The 18,662-nt window shown below is 46.0% G+C and overlaps 3 protein-coding genes across 3 annotated transcripts; 1 reads left to right on the top strand and 2 right to left on the bottom strand.

Moving 5' to 3' along the window:
- Positions 1-326: 326 nt before the first annotated feature.
- On the bottom strand, positions 327-3,899 carry LOC124657126. The gene is made up of 3 exons (XM_047195731.1): positions 3,437-3,899; positions 2,000-2,198; positions 327-1,238 (listed from the first exon to the last, which is right to left on the bottom strand). Exons 1-3 carry the CDS (start codon positions 3,897-3,899, stop codon positions 404-406), a joined length of 1,497 nt encoding a protein of 498 aa, XP_047051687.1. The 3' UTR covers positions 327-403.
- Positions 3,900-5,180: 1,281 nt separating this feature from the next.
- On the top strand, positions 5,181-8,952 carry LOC124657125. Its single transcript, XM_047195730.1, has 7 exons — positions 5,181-5,357; positions 5,560-5,847; positions 5,927-6,184; positions 6,448-6,491; positions 6,705-6,804; positions 7,298-7,509; positions 8,670-8,952. Exons 1-7 carry the CDS (start codon positions 5,181-5,183, stop codon positions 8,950-8,952), a joined length of 1,362 nt encoding a protein of 453 aa, XP_047051686.1.
- Positions 8,953-9,927: 975 nt separating this feature from the next.
- LOC124657124 (heavy metal-associated isoprenylated plant protein 41-like) lies at positions 9,928-10,824 on the bottom strand. The gene is made up of 3 exons (XM_047195729.1): positions 10,662-10,824; positions 10,292-10,490; positions 9,928-10,201 (listed from the first exon to the last, which is right to left on the bottom strand). Exons 1-3 carry the CDS (start codon positions 10,822-10,824, stop codon positions 9,928-9,930), a joined length of 636 nt encoding a protein of 211 aa, XP_047051685.1.
- Positions 10,825-18,662: the final 7,838 nt, after the last annotated feature.

Raw genomic sequence — 18,662 nt, 5'->3', positions numbered from 1 at the left:
TTCTTGCAAAAGGGGGCCGTAACAGATCAAGAAAGTCTTGCAGCAAGACTTGAAGCACAAACGAAGCCAGTTACATCAGGTTCAGGCTCATCATTGTACCAGTGATAAACCCAGATAATAACTGCATACACTTTTGAGAACCTCAAGACAGCTCCATTGCAAAATGAGGCTTTGCTGTCTACAGGTGTTTTCTCAAACTACTTACTAGATAGGAGAAAGAAAACAGCATTGCTTGGGCTGTTCTCGACTCGTGGTCAGTGTTTGCCACGCAAAATGGCCCTAACTGTACATCATCAACAAAAGAACATCTCAAGTCGAAAGTTGCTCGTCTTGGAAGGTCAGAGTTTCTCTGCTCAGTGAACCCTTACAGCAGCAGCAGAGACACAGCCTTCGCAACGATCCTTCACTGGCTGCCGTAGTGCGCAATCAACATCTCCAGCCTAGCCCGCCTCTGCACAGATTCCATGTAGCGATGTTCAAGGGACAGCATATGCTGTCTGTGAATTTCATACTCTCTTTGCAGACCCTGGTATCCTCCGGGTGAGTAAGAGTAGTCACCTCCCCATGGTGGCACAACTGGAGGCTGCTCCCGATTTGCAAGGACTCTACTCGTTGGTGGATGAAAGCCGCATTGAGTGGGCAAAACATTCAGTGGTTGCCCTCTGCACATTGGCTGTACCATGTCCTGCTGCTGGTGGAAGTAAGGAGCTCTTTCTGCCCCAGAAAAGTTGACTGTAAAACCTGGATGTTCCATTGGAGCAACTCCAAAGGGGTGAGGAACAAATGGTATTGGCATGTGAACTGCGTTGACTGGAGGAAAATGTGTCCGAGGCCAGGCTGGAGCAAGTGGGCGCCGATTAAATTGGCTCATGCCAGTTGCCGATACGCCTGGATAGAATTTGTTGTTGCCAAGGAATGAGATTGAGCCAACCCTGCTTCCATGCGCTTTCTTCAGCTTCTTTACATCTCGGAGGCAGAACATGAAAGTGCAGCATGGACCTAGGGCAAAAGGTTGATCGCACTTTGCACTATCTCCTCTCTTTTGGTTATAACCAGGGTAGTCTTCCTTAGAAAAAGGAACTGTCTGAACCCTAGTAAGACCAGAGTCATAGGCCAGTTGCTCGATATCCCATGAGTCATAAGGACGTCCTGTCTTGTGGGTAACGTGGGTTTCACCATAGGGCCGAAGCAGGTACCGCGCATTTGCAAAGAACCCATGCACCAGCTGCTTGTGCGCGCTACATGTCAAAACAAACTTGTTAATGAGAAATTGACTAAGAAACCAAAGGTCCTAAAAGCCTGTTAAAGCCTCAAACTTTAAGAATGTTCTTTGCCTAACTGAACTCAATGAGGAACCATCAGTTAATTACCATTGGCACACACACATTTAAATTCTTATGGCCAATCTTACCGATCTTAGTTCGTATGGGAAGAAAACATTTGCTTACAAGTTACAAAAATAATGCCATGTTATAGTCCAAATGTCTTTGATTAGTGGGTAATACAGAGTACTAAGTGATGCATAAAGAGATTTTGCATGAAGGTTCAGGAATTCAACAGAAATGTTCTTAGTTTATTATGCTTGAATTGAATGTTCCATGTGATCTTTCCGTCTATATGACAAGATAAGATGTCATCTTTATTTGATACAATCTTTGTAACACTGTAACTTAATTAAAATGCTATTTATTATTATCATAAGATATAGATATAATGCATTTCAGACAATGAGACTATGCAATGTGGGTGATCTCATACTTAAGTTAAGCACTGATAGACAGTCATTAGCACATAACCAAAAAATATATAAAATAAGGACTTCTGACAGGTTCCATACTACCCACAGTGATGATGACTCATACACAGATTCAGCCCTATAGATACAAAATCAAACTGAAACCAAAGAAACTCAGGAAGACCAACTATCATACAATCAGTCCACATGAAAAATGAGAGCGGCTATGTAATCCATGAATTAAGCAATCATTAGTACACATACTTGATGACATGCAGCTGATCCTCTTTTCCTTTGAACCCAGCATGGGGAAAATTAAAGACAATGCGATCAAAATGTCTCATGTTCAGACATGAGTGAAGCTTCATCCTTTTTGCATCAACGCCATGCAAAACTGTGCCCCCCAATCTTTTCAGTTCTGCTACATTAGCTTCAGCTTTGCCATACTTGCTCGTTAGAACCCCTGTAAAAGAGGATACCAAACAAGAATGCAGAGACAAAACATAAGATTATCTAGAAATGGTAGCGGAAATGAAGATAACAGCATTTATCCATGTGAGCTTCGTAATTAGGAGTGAAGCAAATAAGAAATTGGAAGAGTAAAAACTATTTAAATACAACAACTTCATACAAGAATGTAACATAAAGTGGCTGTGACATGGAATGAAATCAATATACATTTTTTGAGTTAACCTGATGCCTGATATGTTTTCACTGTGTTGTTCTCATTCATTTCAGTTTCTTGCTCAAAGACCATTTTGTCATAGTGGTTGAGCCTCCCTTGACACGAACAAGTTGCAAAAAATAAACTAATGGTCCGGTAGTGGTTTGGGCAGCAAGGTGTATAACTATGTCAAACAAACCTTACCATAAAATCTGTCATCAGCAAAATAGGGGATCTCAGCCTAAAAGGATAAACAGACAATTTCTAGCAGTGAGAGGCCATATGGCATCCAATTTCTGGCAGTAAGAAACAGTAGGGCACACAAATTGGAAAATTTCCTCATACATCACAATTAGATTCAGTGAGATAATAGAAAGTGCTTACAAAAATCAATAATGTTCCAATGTACAATAATCAATTGACTAACACGTTGTCTCTCCATACAGCTGAGGTAGAATTATCACCACCTCATTTTAAATCATATTGCATTAGTTCCTTTGTCACAGAATGAAATGCAAGTAAAGTCAATTTAAGGTAGCTTTGATGCGATGGGGTATGTTTGGTTTACTGCTGACGCTGACCGTACCAACTTGACGGGGCTTTCCCGAGAGATATGGCTTTCGTTTGGAACACCGCCAAAATATTGGTTTGCCCGCACGCCCACGCTTCTACCGAGTAAATCTCGCCAACGCCTCAGCGCGCCGAGGGCACACAAATCATTCGCCAAAAATGTTGGCAGCTGAAATTTCGGCTGGGCTAGTTGTGGCTTAAACCAAAGACACCCTATGTTACTAACCGAGTGAAGTGCATCAAAGCCTTCTTCAACTAGCAGAAGATACTTTGTTCTCTTAGAAGCATCAAATCTACACGTGGTATTCTACTACTAGTATGTACACTACACCCGCCATGGTTCCATTTATTCGACATGGCACAAAATAGCCAAAACGTAGCATCATCTACTAGAGTATTAGCATTAACACAAAACGAACATCTGGCCACATCACAAGCAGAAAGAGACAGCGGAAAGGAGATCGAACCATAAGAGTCCAGGGACGTGGCGACGAGGTTCTCTCCGGAGCCGAAGGCGGTGGCGAGCGCCAGCGAGAAGGAGAAGTCCCCGTCTCCGACGATGAGTATGCTCTGCGCGGAGGAATAGTGCTTGAGCCACTTGACCCCGTCCTCGCCCTTCTCCGCGTTGCCAGTCCCCTTCACGGCGACCGGCTGCACCCCTTCCACCACCCCGTCGATGAAGATCAGCGGAACCCAATCGAGGGCTTCCTTCTTTCCCACCGCAGTCGCGTCCAGCAGTGGCCTTTTCTCCCCGCCTCCGGCCGCTGCGGCCACCGGAAACCCTAGCAGCGGCGCCTCGCCCTCCCCGTTGACGGCGATCACCGGAACCCTCGCCGCGCCCTTCACCCCCACCCTCACCCCCGCCTCCACTGGCGCCTCTCGGCCGCCGCCGCCGCCTCCGGCCTTCGCCGGGCGCCGTGGCCGCCGCATTTCCCCTTCTCCCCTGGCGAGAGCGACTGCGACTGCGACCGCTGTGTGCTGCTGCTGTGACGAGGCGAACAGAGTACGCGCGTGGGACTCGGGTCCACTCCCGAATGTTGCAATCAAACCCAAGCGTTGGCCTTTTGACCTGCCATTCAAAGTCACGGGTTTTGCCGGATTTTGCGCAGACGCTGACACGTGGTGTGGATTCTGCGATAGTGAATTTGAAATTTGAAATGCTGGGTGACGTTTTCTCAGATTTCTACTTGCTCCGGTGCAACATTATGGCGATTTACACAAAAATAACCCTTTGTTGCAACTATAGCACAGACTGATCCCCCGGGCAAACTATTTCACCCATCTAACCCTTTTGTGTGGCGCCCCTCTCATGGGAGCCACACATGCCCGAGTGGCGCCCGTGCCTGCGGCGCCACTCTCCCAGCCGATGTGGCGCCCTCGACGTTGAGCTGGTGCGCCGATCCGACGTGGCAGGATGTGTGGCGCCGCTCCCATCGACGCCACACATGCACTTATAATTTCCCCAAACATATTGTAAGACAAAGCGTCTGGGACTTAGCCATTTTGGCGAGGCGCTATGTGTGGCGCCGATGCCACGAGCGCCACACATCCACTTAAGTGTGGCGCCCGCGCCCGCCCCCAGCCCGACCCAGCCTTCTTCTTTCTTTCCTCTCTGCTTCTCCTCCTCCAACTGCCGCCGCCGGCCGCCTCTCCTCCGCCCCCCACCAAATCCTCCACGGATTGGACAGATCTGGCCGGCCAGATCCATCCCCATACAATCCTCAAGGTATTCCCCTTTGTTGCCCTTCGATTCATCCAAGATTTTCTCCGATTTAATTCGATTTAGACATGGAACCTAGATTGGAAATGTTGGTTGTTGAATCTATATTGATGTGTATGTGTTGAAATTGATAGCCTCATTATATGCATGTGTTTGAACCATAGATTTGTTGGAACCATAGATGTTAAATTTTACATGTATGTATGTATGTATGTGTTGAAATGGCTATGTATGTGTTGAAATCCTAGATATGTGGATTTGTGGAAACCCTAAATGGCTATGTAGATTTGTGGAAACCCTAGACATCAAATTTCATGAATGTGTATGTGTAGGAACCCTAAATATGTATGTGTCCATATTCTTATGCAAATGCATTCAAATGTATGTATGTGATGTATGTGTGATGGCTTATTTGGATATATTCTCATGTATGTGTTGCTCATATTTGTTAGGAATGGCTCATATATGGTGTATTTGTGTAAACATGTAGGATGGTGTGGCTCCTAGATCAAGAGTATGACAGCGATCGCCGGGCTTTTCATATGACGGAGAGGAGAACGGATCTTCACCCTTTGAAGATTCGTTACCATGGCACAGTGGATATGGCGTATGACGAGAGGTACACGGAGTTCATCCAGCCCACCGGTCTTCTCCCGTTCATCACGCTTGTAAGCCGGGGGGGCGAACATGAACGCCGCGGCACTCACCGCCCTTGTCGACCGGTGGAGGCCGAAGACGCACACCTTCCACTTGAGGGCCGTCGAGATGACCCCTACTCTACAGGATGTCTCAATGATACTTGGACTTCCTATTCAGGGCGAGCCACTGTGTATGAACACAGCTTCTGATGGGTGGCGCAGACAGATGGAGGACCTTATTGGCATGGCTCCTCCGGCGCCAGAAGATAAAAAGGATAGAGCTCCCGCCGGCGCACCTTTCGCTTGGATAAGGACTAACTTTGGACAACCTCCGCAGGAAGACGCCAACGAGGACACTATCAGGACGTACACCCGAGTGTACTTGTGGTACATGATCTCGAGGACTCTCTTTGCTGATAGTGGTGGGAAGTTGGCCCATTGGTGTTGGCTCAAGGCGCTTACGGTGTTGGAGCGCCGGTGGAGTTGGGGAACAGCGGCACTTGCCTACCTCTACCGACAGGTGATGATTTGTTGTATGTACTGTTCTTCTATAGTACTGTGCCTACCTCTACCTCTAACCAAATGTCTTATGTACGCAGTTGGACGACGCTTGTCGCAGGACTGGGAGCGGCGGTATTGGTGGATGCTTGCTCCTACTTTCCGTATGGAGCTGGGACCGCATATCAGTTGGGCGGCCCAGGGTACTCACAGAGAGACGATGGCCTCATTACTGGAACAACCTTGATCGGGAGCCGACTTGGGCATTTCTTTGGGACAATGTCTCGGAGATGACGAGCGATCCAAAGATCATGTACATGCAGTACACTGAGGAGTTGGACACTCTTACCGCTGAGCATGTAACTGATTGAAACCATCACTCTTTTGCAATCGGAGTTCATAAATTCTGCTAGCATGTTGTAAATTCTGAAATATTTGAATGCTGCAGGTTGAATGGGAGCCATATGGTACCTACTACCGTATTGGCGCGGGGATGACTGACCTCAACCCCAAGTGCCTTGAGGAGGCGCGTTTCTGGCGTATGCGCTGCCCACTCATATGCATGTGGCTTGTTGAGTACCACCAGCCGCACAGAGTGATGAGGCAGTTTGGGCTGTATCAGGAGTGCCCACCTCAGTGGCAAGACACGGACCAGACGCTTCATAGGTAAACTTCTTGAATCATGCGATGGAAGCTTGTTGATTGAAGAGATAGAATCTAACTTCTCGATTCCTGCAGGCTTGATAGGAAGCGGCAGAGGAAGATCACAAATTGGCCTGACCATCATAGAGGCCACGTCACAGTGTTCCAACACTGTTTGGAAGCGGTACGGAATGCTGGCCATGTGGAGATTGTCCCCCACGACTTGGCCACTTTCAACAACTATCTCCAATGGTTTCATGAAAGCACGCGTATCGAGTTAGTGAAACCCGCGTATGAAGACGACATCTTGTACGACCCCATCGAGTTCGATGAGGTTGCGCAAAGCCAGCACGACACCTTTGCTCGCAGAGGAAGATCGACTTCTATTGCTTCCGAGCTGAACTTCGTGGTGATGTATTCTCTCGTTAGCTAGTATATCATCTACATTGGCATGTGATCGCTCAAAATTTGTATAATATGTTTGTCGCAGCGGTCCGAGATCTAAAAAATAGCTCAGGAGTGCGAGATTGTTTGGGATCAGAGCCATACAGATGACAAGCCTATCGGACCGATGCGGCATTTCATTAAGGTATGGTCACCAACATTCAATGTGAGCTACTGTGTTCGGGTGCCTTTGTAACCATGACTTCCACGATGCAGAACACTGCACGAAAGATGCGGCGGTTAGCCAACTTGCTAGGTTGTCGCGACACCGAAATTGCGGCTACATCCTCTTCTGAAGAAGCGGAGGTTTGGAGTATTTTGTTACCACTCAACATGTGCTTACTAGTTTCAAATTTTTGTAATCTCATGTGTTCATGTTTCTGAAGATTCCTGACGATGACACCATCCTGAGTCAAGGCATTGCGAGTAAACGCAAGAAGCAAGCCACACGGTCTGCGTACCAGTTGAAGCCAAGGGGCAAGGCTCCAGCCCGATACACTCCAGATGACTATGTCAACCGAGAAAAGAAGGTTGTGATTGAGGAGGATGAGACGCTGCCGCGGAGATCAACTTTGAGGAAGATGAGGAACGATGAGCCGTTATCTTCAGAGGAGGAGGAGCAGGAGGAGCAGGAGCAGGAGGAGCAGCAGCAACATCCACGGCAGCGGACGAAAAGGTTGGCCGTCCGGAAGCAGCCCGTGAGGAGGGGACGTCGCGGAGGATAGATGCATTTGCTAGTGTTGTGAACTCTATTTCATAAGTATCGTGTTGTGAACTCTATGTCATTTCGAACCATGTCTCTATTGCTACTACTTGTTTGAATCTATGTGCTACGATGTGATCTATGATGTGTGCTATCTGTATGTTCTATGTGTATGAAATTGCTATTGAAATTGCTATTGTTGTGTTGAAAATTGCTAACGTGTGGCGCCCATGCCACTGGCGCCACACTGCACTGTGTGGCGCCCATGGCGTCGGCGCCACATATGTTGATTTATATGTCGAAAAGTTCCAGGGGCTCCGGACGCTTGGTCCTTAGCCGTTTTGGCGAGGCTCTATATGTGGCGCCCGTGGCATCGGCGCCACACTGTCCGTGGCGTCGGCGCCACACATAGAGGCTCGCCAAACGGCTAAGTCCCAGACGCTTTGTCTTACGGTATGTTTTGGGAAATTACAAAAGCATGTGTGGCGCCGATGGGAGCGGCACCACACATGCTGCCACGTCGGATCGTCGCACCAGCGCAGTGTCGAGGGCGCCACGTCGGCTAGGTCAGTGGCGCCGCAGGCACGGGTGCCACTCGGGCATGTGTGGCGCCCATGGGAGGGGCGCCACACAAAAGGGTTAGATGGGTGAAATAGTTTCGCCAGAGGGTCAGTCTGTGCTATAGTTGCAACAAAGGGTTATTTTTATGTAAATCGCCCAACATTGTCGTTGCAGCAATTTGTTTGAAGATAAAAACATGACCTTTTTGTGAATCCTGATCTTGTTATAAATAAAAGGAGAAAGGTAAATAGTGAGCTTTCTATTGTTGACCACAACGAGGTAGTGCAATGCAGGGATTTTTTCTCTCGGTCGGAATATCCGAAATCCCGATGAAAAACGAAAATTCCGTTACCCTCGAGAAACATTAATACCGGCCAAAACAATTCGGTTGGATTTGGATTTGAACTCAAACTATACTGCACAAAAAAAAGTTGTATTCTGTATATATCAAGCTCCTCAAACTAGCTTGTAAAGTTTTCACCGTCACGCTACAGCGGGCCGGCTAATAGCGCCACCACCACCACCGATCCCTGCCGACGCAGCTCAGCCATCTCCAGTGAGCGTCGTCCATGCCTGAGGCGGCCCGTCCAGACCAAGATGGGGCTCAAAGGGCCCGGACCTGGGACGTTAGGGCGGTGTCGGCCGCTCTCACATGACCAACCGTCCGATTCCAAGCCACCACAATGCCCCACCGTCAATGAATTGTGCCGCCGCCTCGAGGACCATCCGGCCGCGCCAGACCTGCAGTTACATTTCAATTCAAAATTTGATAGGTAGCCAGATGATGGTACAACATTAAGGTGTTTGTGGATGGATTGTCACCGCCTACCGTTTTATTAGAAGGGTGCCACGGGTTTCACTTTTTCTGGTGGATTGCAATAGCAGTTAAATGCCCAAACAAAACAAAAAAACTTCAGGACTAGGTGCAAGATGCCTCTTAGAAATATTCTCACAAGGTTTAATTCGGGAAGATATGCTCACAAGGATTGAAGAATCAAACAAGCATTATAGAAAGTTTTTCTAAGAACTGAACCTTACAAGAGGTAGTAATCAGCAAAGCAGAAGGTTGCAGATATTGTTCCCTTTGGTAGACTCTAGTCAGGGCGACGTTCTCGTGGTCAAACATGCACATACGTTACCAACAGACAGACCATATTTCAGCTCAATTAAACATAGTTTGCCTGATCAAACTGTTCGCCTATAGAAGCTAATCTACATATATTGAAACTACAGTTTTACAAATTGAAAATAACATAGTGAAAATTGATTCTCCACGAACCAAACACTCCAACCAACTAACTAGATCGAGGTGCTCAAAGTCAGGAACAAGATGTTTGGAGCCAATCCAAACATATTTGGGCCCCTACCACCAGCTTGAAGACAACGGATGATGAATCAAACAACCAGGAGGAAATCCGCTATCCTTATTTTTCTCTCTTTCCACAACACATTTTCAGATAGACATTTTTAACCAGAGTTAAGATCCAATTCAAATATAATTTGGAAAACAAAATACAAATGGAAACAAGAAAAATGAAGGCGCATGCGAACCCATATATGGTAGATAATCTGCTGCATTTTCCATCGCCATCAGCTTATATGATGTTCATCTTAGTATGGCAGCTCAAATTAAAGCCTAGATGATTACATCGAGGTGGACAACATCTGACGATCGAGTTCATGCAACCGTCAGACGGCCAGAGTGACACAGTCACACAGACTCACAGGCCTGCAGGCTATAACAAGAGAAATCTATCCCTTGAGGAAGATGAAGGTGCTGCAATCACCAATAGCGAAGTCTTGGTCGCACCTCCAGCTAGACCCTCTCTTCTGGTTATAACCTGGGTAGTCTTGTATTTGAAACGCAGCTTCCTCTAGGAGAGTGAGCGAGGACTCAGATGCTAGCTGCTTGATACCCCAATTAGAGTAGGGATGCTTGGTCTTGTGGGTGACATGGATTTCACCGCGACGGAAGAGCATGTTCCGCGCCGCGGCGAAGAATCCCCTCACTAGCTCCTGGTGCGACCTGCAAGGCCAGATCGATCAAGAGGTAAATAGAGGTATAAACCCAGAACAGATTGCGAGAATTAGATCTAAAGAGCGTGCACATATATACTTGATCACGTCCACCTTGTCCTCGCGTCCATTGAACCCGGCGTGAGGAAAATTGAAGACGATCCGATCAAAAAGTCTCGGCCACAGATCGGCATGGACATTCATCTCTTTCGCGTCGACGCCATGCAGAACCGTGGCACCCAACCTCTCAAGCTCCCTCACATTCGACGCCGCGTCGCTATAGTTGCTGTTCAGTTCCTCTGCGGAAGCAGATTCGCGCGCAAGAAATGCACGTGGAGTAAATTGTTCAGTGCAAACTGAAGATGATCATACGAATTAGACCGGCCAAAATAAGCACATGTTCCTTTGATGCCAGAACAGAAGCCTTCAAATGACTACTCCAAACGGGAGTACGAGTAGCGGGACCGAACCGTAGGTGTCGAGGGAGGTGGCGACGATGTTCTTGCCGGAGCCGAACGCGGTGGCGAGCGACAGAGAGAAGGAGAAGTCCCCGTCTCCCACGGTGAGTATGCTCTGGTCCGAGGAGTAATGCTTTAGCCACTTCGTTCCCGCGGACACGCCGAGCGCCTGCATTCTTCCGCTACCACGGCGAGAGGGACTGCAGCTATAGCGTCTGAGGGAGTGAGCTAGCTGGGACTCGGTTAGAATCGAACCGTTCTGGCGGGGAGGGGTATTTGATGTACTGGCGCACAGGGAGATCAAAGGACTGAGTCGCCTTGAGTTCTGCTGTAGAGTGATCTTGGGCTGGATGTCCTCCATTAATTCTGGGGTCGCCTTGAGTTCTGGGGAGGGGTATTTGATGTCCTCTATTAATTCTGCGCTCATACTTGGGAATGCCAAACGCTAAGTGACTTGTGCAGTTCTTTTACTTTCGAGGTGGCTTTTATTAGGAAGTTCAAGAATCGGGTGAATGTGAAAAATTGAGCAACAAAATCTTTATCATATTGCACGTACTAATTGGTATCGTTAGATTTATATTAAAAGCACTTTTTAATGAAGCTAATTTTATACCATTTTTTTATATATTTCAAATAATCATTAGTCGAAGCAAAAAAACGAAAAACAAGGATACCTTATTCGTTGGAATGAAGGGAATCTATAATATCTATAAAGTTCCTCCCCACTAAGATGCATTTAATGTTTGCAAGCTCAAACATGATGCATCCACATCACCTCAATTATTTATGTCCGTCTGATATTAAATCCATGGTCATCCTCTCTTCCTAAATAGATGCGACGCACTACACTGAATTTCCATGCTTTCTCATTCAGTCACGTTGGCACAGTAAGTTCAAAAGTCGGACATAAATACAATTAACGGAGGCTTCGGGTTACACGGTATAATGGAGCGACTAATCCATAATGGCATGGAAAAGACAGCCCCATCGCTTCCATTTCCCACTATGCTAATGGAGGATTAACGCCTCCACCACACAGACGAGGTTCTACAAATCCAATTTAGTCCAGCCAAGAGTAGAGAGCGGCAGCAGTTTATAAGCGAGGGCACGATCTTCTTGAACCTCATTGTTTCTCCTTCCCTACCGTTCAGCCACCTCAGTGTGCTCTTCGCTGTGCGCGCGCTTCCGGTTCCAGGTCATGAAGAGGAGCTCCCTTTGCGCACTAGCCCTTCCTCGAGCGACGACAAACTTATGAGGCTGCCTTCTCCTCTGTTGCGCTTGCTCTTTCTAACCCTTCTATAATTATTCTACTTATTTAAATATTTTATTAGCTAATAAATTTATATTGGAACATCAGGTTGCTTTGTGTTCTATCCATTGGGATGATCCACAACTGATTGTACAGATTAAGTTGACTTAGGTGTTACATGCAAGACATCATCTTCTACATGTTGCTCTCGGTTCATTGGAGACACTTAAAAGCACCAAGTCGCCGCAAACATTCAGTTATTTTACTTTCTTACTTCCTTATTGCTTAGAGAGGATGTTTGGATTGAAGGCACTCAACGGTCAGAGACCTCCATGTTGGAGGTAACTGAACAGCCATGTATGTATATAAGTTCCTTTCCCCATATCTACGAGTCTCATTTCCTCCCCAGCGAGTATGCTCTCGGATCGTCGTGCTGATCTTGATGAGCTTGGCCGGTAGGTCATAGTATTGAGAATTTTGATCCATTGATCACAATAGGAGTGAGGGACGACATCCTTCAGGTATCCTTCAGGTGATACTTCCCTCTCTCTATGACAGATACTTCTCCTATCTATTGTTCTTATCTGCTCACTTACAGATTTTAGTGGTGAAAAATTCGGGTAACAATTTGTGCGTGTTCCAGATTTTGAGATGAACCAGGTTGTTGAGGTGGCGATGTTCCTGATCCAGTCCCCTTCTCATTACCCTACAGTATGGTTCACGTTTGCTAACATCCAACAATTTATTACTCATTAGAGTTTAAAAAATCAGTATATCAAACAATTGTAGAATATTCCTTTTAACTATATTAGTGTTTTCCTTTTTTTTTTGTAGCCCATGAAACATATCCTTTTGGATTGCATATCAATATTTTTTTGTTTGTGCACAACCTGTTCAAATATAATTACTTTTTATTTATTTTCTCTGGTTTCTTAGAGCATCTCCAACAGGCGCGCTATATCGCGGCGCGCTAAAACCAAGAATCCGCGCGCGGTAAACAGATATGGCGCGCTGTGCCGTTTTTTCCTCCGCCGGGCGCGGCAAAATACAGCGCGTGCGCGCGCAGGAAAAATGGTCCTCCGCCAGGCGCTGCAAAATACAGCGCGCGCGGGCGCGGAAAACAGATTTCTAGTCTATTTTGCATTCACAATTCATGAAAGAAATGACACAATTCATGAAATAAATGACACAAAGTGCAACAACATCACATAGTTCAACAAGGACACACAAAATGACGTAGTTCAACAATGACACACGACATATGGTTCAAATGGACAAAGTGAAACAATGCATATCACAAATGCATATCACACTTCCGCATTTTCCAAGTCAACACCTTCTTCTTCGTCCTCGTCATCTTGGGTTGAAGGAGGAATAGTAGCATTCATGGAAGACACGAAGCCTCCCGGTGGTGCTCCCATACTCCCGTACACACCACTCACGGAGCCTCCCATGGTCCCTCCAAACACTCCTCCATAGCTTGATCCTCCCATGCCGGCCATGCCTCCATAGCCTCCCATGCCGGCCATACCTCCCATGGAGGGCATGGGCATGCTTCCCATGCCGGCCATGCCTCCCATGGAGGGCATGGGCATGCTTCCCATGCTTTCTTCGGTGGCGCGACGGCGGCGGGGCCGACGTGAGGCCGTTTCGTTGACGGCGCCTTCCCCCTCCTCGGCGCGGGCCGCGCGTTGCCGGTGCCCTGCGCGGCCATCTGCGCCGCGGCAGCGCCTGCGTGTAGTGCCCCGCGCGGCGGGACGAACAGCGCCCGCGCAGCGGCCCGTTGGGTTCCCGGCGTCGGCGCCGCCGCTAGGGTTTGGCGCCGGCGCGGCGGAAGTGGCGGCGGCGGCGGAGGGTGTGACGAGTAGGGAGGGGTCGGCGGGTTGCCGGAGGGGTCGTCCATCGTCGGGATCGCCGGCGGCGCGCGGAGACGACGGATTGGGCTCGGGGCAGCGACGCGGGGGAGGAAGTTTCAGCGCGGGGGATTTTTCGCGGTTGGACGAGCGATGCCGCGCGCCGTAGCCGACGCGCCAGATATGCCGCTCCGGATTGTGCAAAACGCCGCGCGCCCTAAAAATTTTACAGCACCGCGCCGTTTACCGCGCCTGCTGGAGCGCCTGATTCTGTCCCGCGCGCGCTATATCGGACGTTTTTATGCCGCGCGGCCTATATAGCGCGCCTGTTGGAGATGCTCTTAGCAATATTCAGTGGGCCTGCTCATCTTTAATCTGGCTTGGTAGGAGTAGGACAACCATCAGCTATTAAGCCGCTCAAGTTTTCAACAGAATGAACTTGGCAAATATACATCAGTAGCCTACGTCTTGGGGCTTACAGTTTGTTAGTTATGAAGATTCTCATTGTTTGATTAGCGTTCAGTTGTCAAATGGCCATTGTCAGTATGCTTATCTGAAATTAACCCTTTCCCAATTAATAGCGTAGTCAAATGGTATTTCACAGCAACGCTACAGACACAATATAGACATAATATGCATTAGCTTCTAACCATTTGCACGATACTTCCTCAAGATTTATAGGTTATCAACTTTGTAATTGTCTTTTACACTTATTTTAAAAGTGAATTTTTCAGTTTTCAATTAAATTCTCTATAATTCCCGCAGCAACGCACGGGGTATCAACTAGTATCACTATAACGTGGAATCAATATATATACGGAGTAGTATAGGAGTATATTGGACTCATCAATTTATATATAGTTTTAAAAATTCTAGCTTCCAAGGGCGTGTTTGAACCCGGAGATTGTCCCGTGCGGTTCACTAGCTATCAACACGTTCCAATCTACCCAAATTGAAACATAGTGAAACTCGACAAAACTTGATAAAAGCTTAGTGTGGCACTAATATCTTAAAGCAGGCAATCGATGGCACAAACATACACTCATGCACGGAACAAAAACATTTCTCTATTTCGTAGTGGTTCCACTCAAATATTCTCAACCCAACGACTGCGTGTTTTGGTGTCCAGGGAAAGTGAACCCCTTTTCTTTGAAAAAATCAAAGCCATATTTTAAAGATTTTCTAGACAATGATGTATACTCCAAGTATACAAAATTTAATGCGGAGTACACACCACCTCCCTCGAATCTAATGAATGTAATACTTTGACCAGAAGAATTGAGCAACAAAATCTTGATCATATTGCACGTAATTGGCATACTTCCTCCGTCTCGGTTTAACAAGCGCGCACATAGTCCAAAAAAATTGCTTTGACCATTAGTTTTGGTTAATAAAATATGAAATATATTTTTAAAAATTTATATTATTTGACACCTTTTTTGAATACGAATCTAATGGTATAAATTTTGTAAACATATAATTCATATTTTGGTGATCAAATTAATGGTCATGCGTGCCTATTAAACTGGGACGGATTGAGTAGTTGGATTCGTATTAAAAACAATACCAATTTTTTATATATTTTATGTAATTATTAGTCGAAGAAAAAATATGAAAACAAGGTTACCTTATTCGTTGGAATGGAGGAAATATACTATAACGTGGAATCGATATACATGGAGTAGTATAGGACAATAGTAGAAAATAGGGCTTTGTTTTTTTTTTTTCTCCAAAGAGTTTTAGCACCGGATTTGGCACGAAGCGGTGCTAAAGGTGTCATTAGCACCGGTTCGTGCGGTCTGGACATCCAAGGGACCAGTCGCGGCATTAGCACCGGTTCGTGCGGAGGTTTGTCGCCAGGCACGTGGCAGCCGTGAAACCTTTAGCACCGGTTCGTGTCACGAACCGGTGCTAAAGGTATCGCATTAGCACCGGTTCGTGACACGAACCAGGTGTATATATGTTAATTAACCAAGCCTCCAGATTTGTGCATATACATCAATTAACGTTGTTTCTTCTTTTAGATCTTCCGATCAACAAACTCTACTGGCCGAACTAAACGAGGCGCGACCAGAAAGATGGAAGACTATGAAAGGGGCACCATCACGGAAATCGCTGAAGATGGCGAACCGATTTCTCCCAAGGCTCACGCAAAAAAGTTTGGAAGTCAATGCGGAGTTATTGTTAGGAACACCATCCCGATCACCACTCAAGAATGGAAGAAATCTGCAAATGCGGAAGGAGTTACTTATTTCGACACGAGATCCAAAAATCTGATGTTTAGGAAGCTCCTGGTAAATTCCATCTTACCGGAGCCAATTGACTCTGAATGTGAGAATGACAGGCCAGACCCTGAGGATCCCGAGCTGAATATCATACAGCGAAGAGTCAAGAAGTGGGCTCTTAAGAAGATGGCAATACAGTTCAACTACTACAAGAAGAAATTGGACAACTTGTTTGTCAAGGAAAAAAAGACTCCAGATTTCAACGGCCCCTATGAGAAGATAAAAGACCACTAGGAGGAATTTGTGAAGTACAAGACATCGGGAGGGCAAAGAAAAGGTCAGCCACCAATAAGAAAAATGCTGCTAATAAGATGTACTTCCATATTAGGTAACTATGTATCGAAAGCTTATAGCAAGATGAACTTAATGACTTGATCTTATGCTACGCTCATTTCGATGTCTGTCCATTATATCATTCACCCAATGATATAAGCTTGTTATTAACAACATCCAATGTTCATGATCACGAAACTATGATCATCTATTAATCAACAAGCTAGCTATACAAGAGGCTTACTAGGGACTCCTCGTTGTTTACATAACACACATGTATCAATGTTTCGGTTAATACAATTATAGCATTGGATGCAAACATTTATCATAAACACAAAGATATAATAATAACCATTTTATTATTGCCTCTTGGGCATATCTCCAACGAGTCTCCCACTTGCACTAGAGTCAATAATCTAGATTACATGGTAAGGTACCTAACATCCATGACGTTGTGGTGTAGGTCATACTTTGCCCTAGGGAGAGCTTTAGTCAACGGATCCGCCACATTCAGATCCGTGTGTACTTTGAAAATCTTTACATCACCATCTTCGACATACTCGTGAATCACATGAAAACGTAGCTTGATATGCTTCAGCTTCTTGTGTGACCTTGGCTCTTGCGCATTGGCTATGGCACCCATGTTGTCACAATAAATGACTAATGGGTCCAATGCACTGGGAACCACACCAAGCTCAGTAATGAACCTCTTCATCCATATTGCTTCTGATGAAGCCTCCGAAGCAGCTATGTATTCAGATTCAGTTGAGGATTTCGCCACCGTGCATTGCTTGGCACTCATCCAGCTTACTGCAGGACAATATAAACACGTACCCAGACTGAGACTTAGAGTCATCTGGATCAGTGTTCCAACTAGCATCGGTGTAACTGGTTACAACGAGCTCTTGGTCACCTCCATAATAAAGAAACATATCCTTAGTCCTTTTCAAGTACTTTAGGATATTCTTGACCGCTGTCCAGTGTTCCATTCCTGGATCACTCTGATATCTGCTGGTCAAACGAACATCATGTGCGATATCCGGTCTAGTGCACAACATGGCATACATGATAGAGCCTACTGCCGAGGCATAGGGGGTCTTGTTCATCCTCTCTCTTTCTTCTGCCATAGCCGGACCTTGAGTTTTACTCAAGACCTTACCTGGCAACATAGGCAAGAACCCTTTCTTTCTTTCATCCATTCTAAACTTCTTTAGAATCTTGTCCAGGTATGTACTCTGTGAAAGCGCTAGGCTTCTTGATCTATCTCTATAAATCTTGATGCCTAAAATATATGCTGCTTCGCCAAGGTCTTTGATTGAAAAACACTTATTCAAATAACCTTTAACACTGCTTAGAAGTTCTACATCATTCCCAATCAATAATATGTCATCTACATATAATATCAGAAATGCTACAGAGCTCCCACTCACTTTCTTGTAAATACACGCCTCGCCATGAGTCTGTATAAACCCGAAGTCTTTGATCACCTTATCAAAACGTCGGTTCCAACTCCGGGATGCTTGCTTCAGTCCATAAATGGAACGCTGAAGTTTGCATACCTTGTCAGCATTTTTAGGATCGACAAAACCTTTGGGTTGTACCATATACAACTCTTCCTCAATGCCACCACTAAGGAACGTCGTTTTGACATCCATTTTCCAAATCTCATAATCGAAAAATGCAGCGATTGCTAACAAAATCCTCACAGAATTTAGCTTCGCTACGGGTGAGAAAGTCTCATCGTAGTCAACTCCTTTAATTTGTCGGAACCCCTTCGCGATAAGTCGAGCTTTATAGACAGTAATATTACCATCAGCATCTATTTTTCTTTTGTCCATTTATTCTCAACAGCCTTGCGACTATCAGGTAAGTCTACCAAAGTCCATACTTGGTTATCATACATGGATCCCATTGCGGATTTCATGGCATCTTGCAATTTGTTGGAATTTGGGCTCATCATTGCTTCCTCATACGTCGCAGAGTCTTCATCATTGTTATCAACAATCATGACATTTAGAGAGGGGTCATACCAATCATGAGTGGTACGCGCCCTCGTCGATCTGCGAGGTTCAGTAGCTTCTTCGTTCGAAGTTTCATGATCATCATCATTTGCTTCCTCTCTTATCGGTGCAGGCGGCACAGGAACATCTTCCGGTACTGCACTACTCTGATCTTCGAGAGAAGGTTCAATAACCTCGTCGAGTTCTACTTTCCTTCCAGTCACTTCTTTAGTGAGAAACTCCTTCTCAAGAAAGGATCCATTCTTGGCAACGAAGACTTTGCCTTCGGATCTGTGATAGAAGGTATATACCCAATTGTTTCTTTAGGGTATCCTATGAAGATGCATTTCTCC

Source organism: Lolium rigidum, chromosome 5 (genome assembly GCF_022539505.1).
Source record: "Lolium rigidum isolate FL_2022 chromosome 5, APGP_CSIRO_Lrig_0.1, whole genome shotgun sequence".
Classification (NCBI taxonomy): Eukaryota; Viridiplantae; Streptophyta; class Magnoliopsida; order Poales; family Poaceae; genus Lolium; species Lolium rigidum.
The sequence above is the reverse complement of the archived record's forward strand: the minus strand, read 5'-3'. Positions and strand labels throughout refer to the sequence as shown.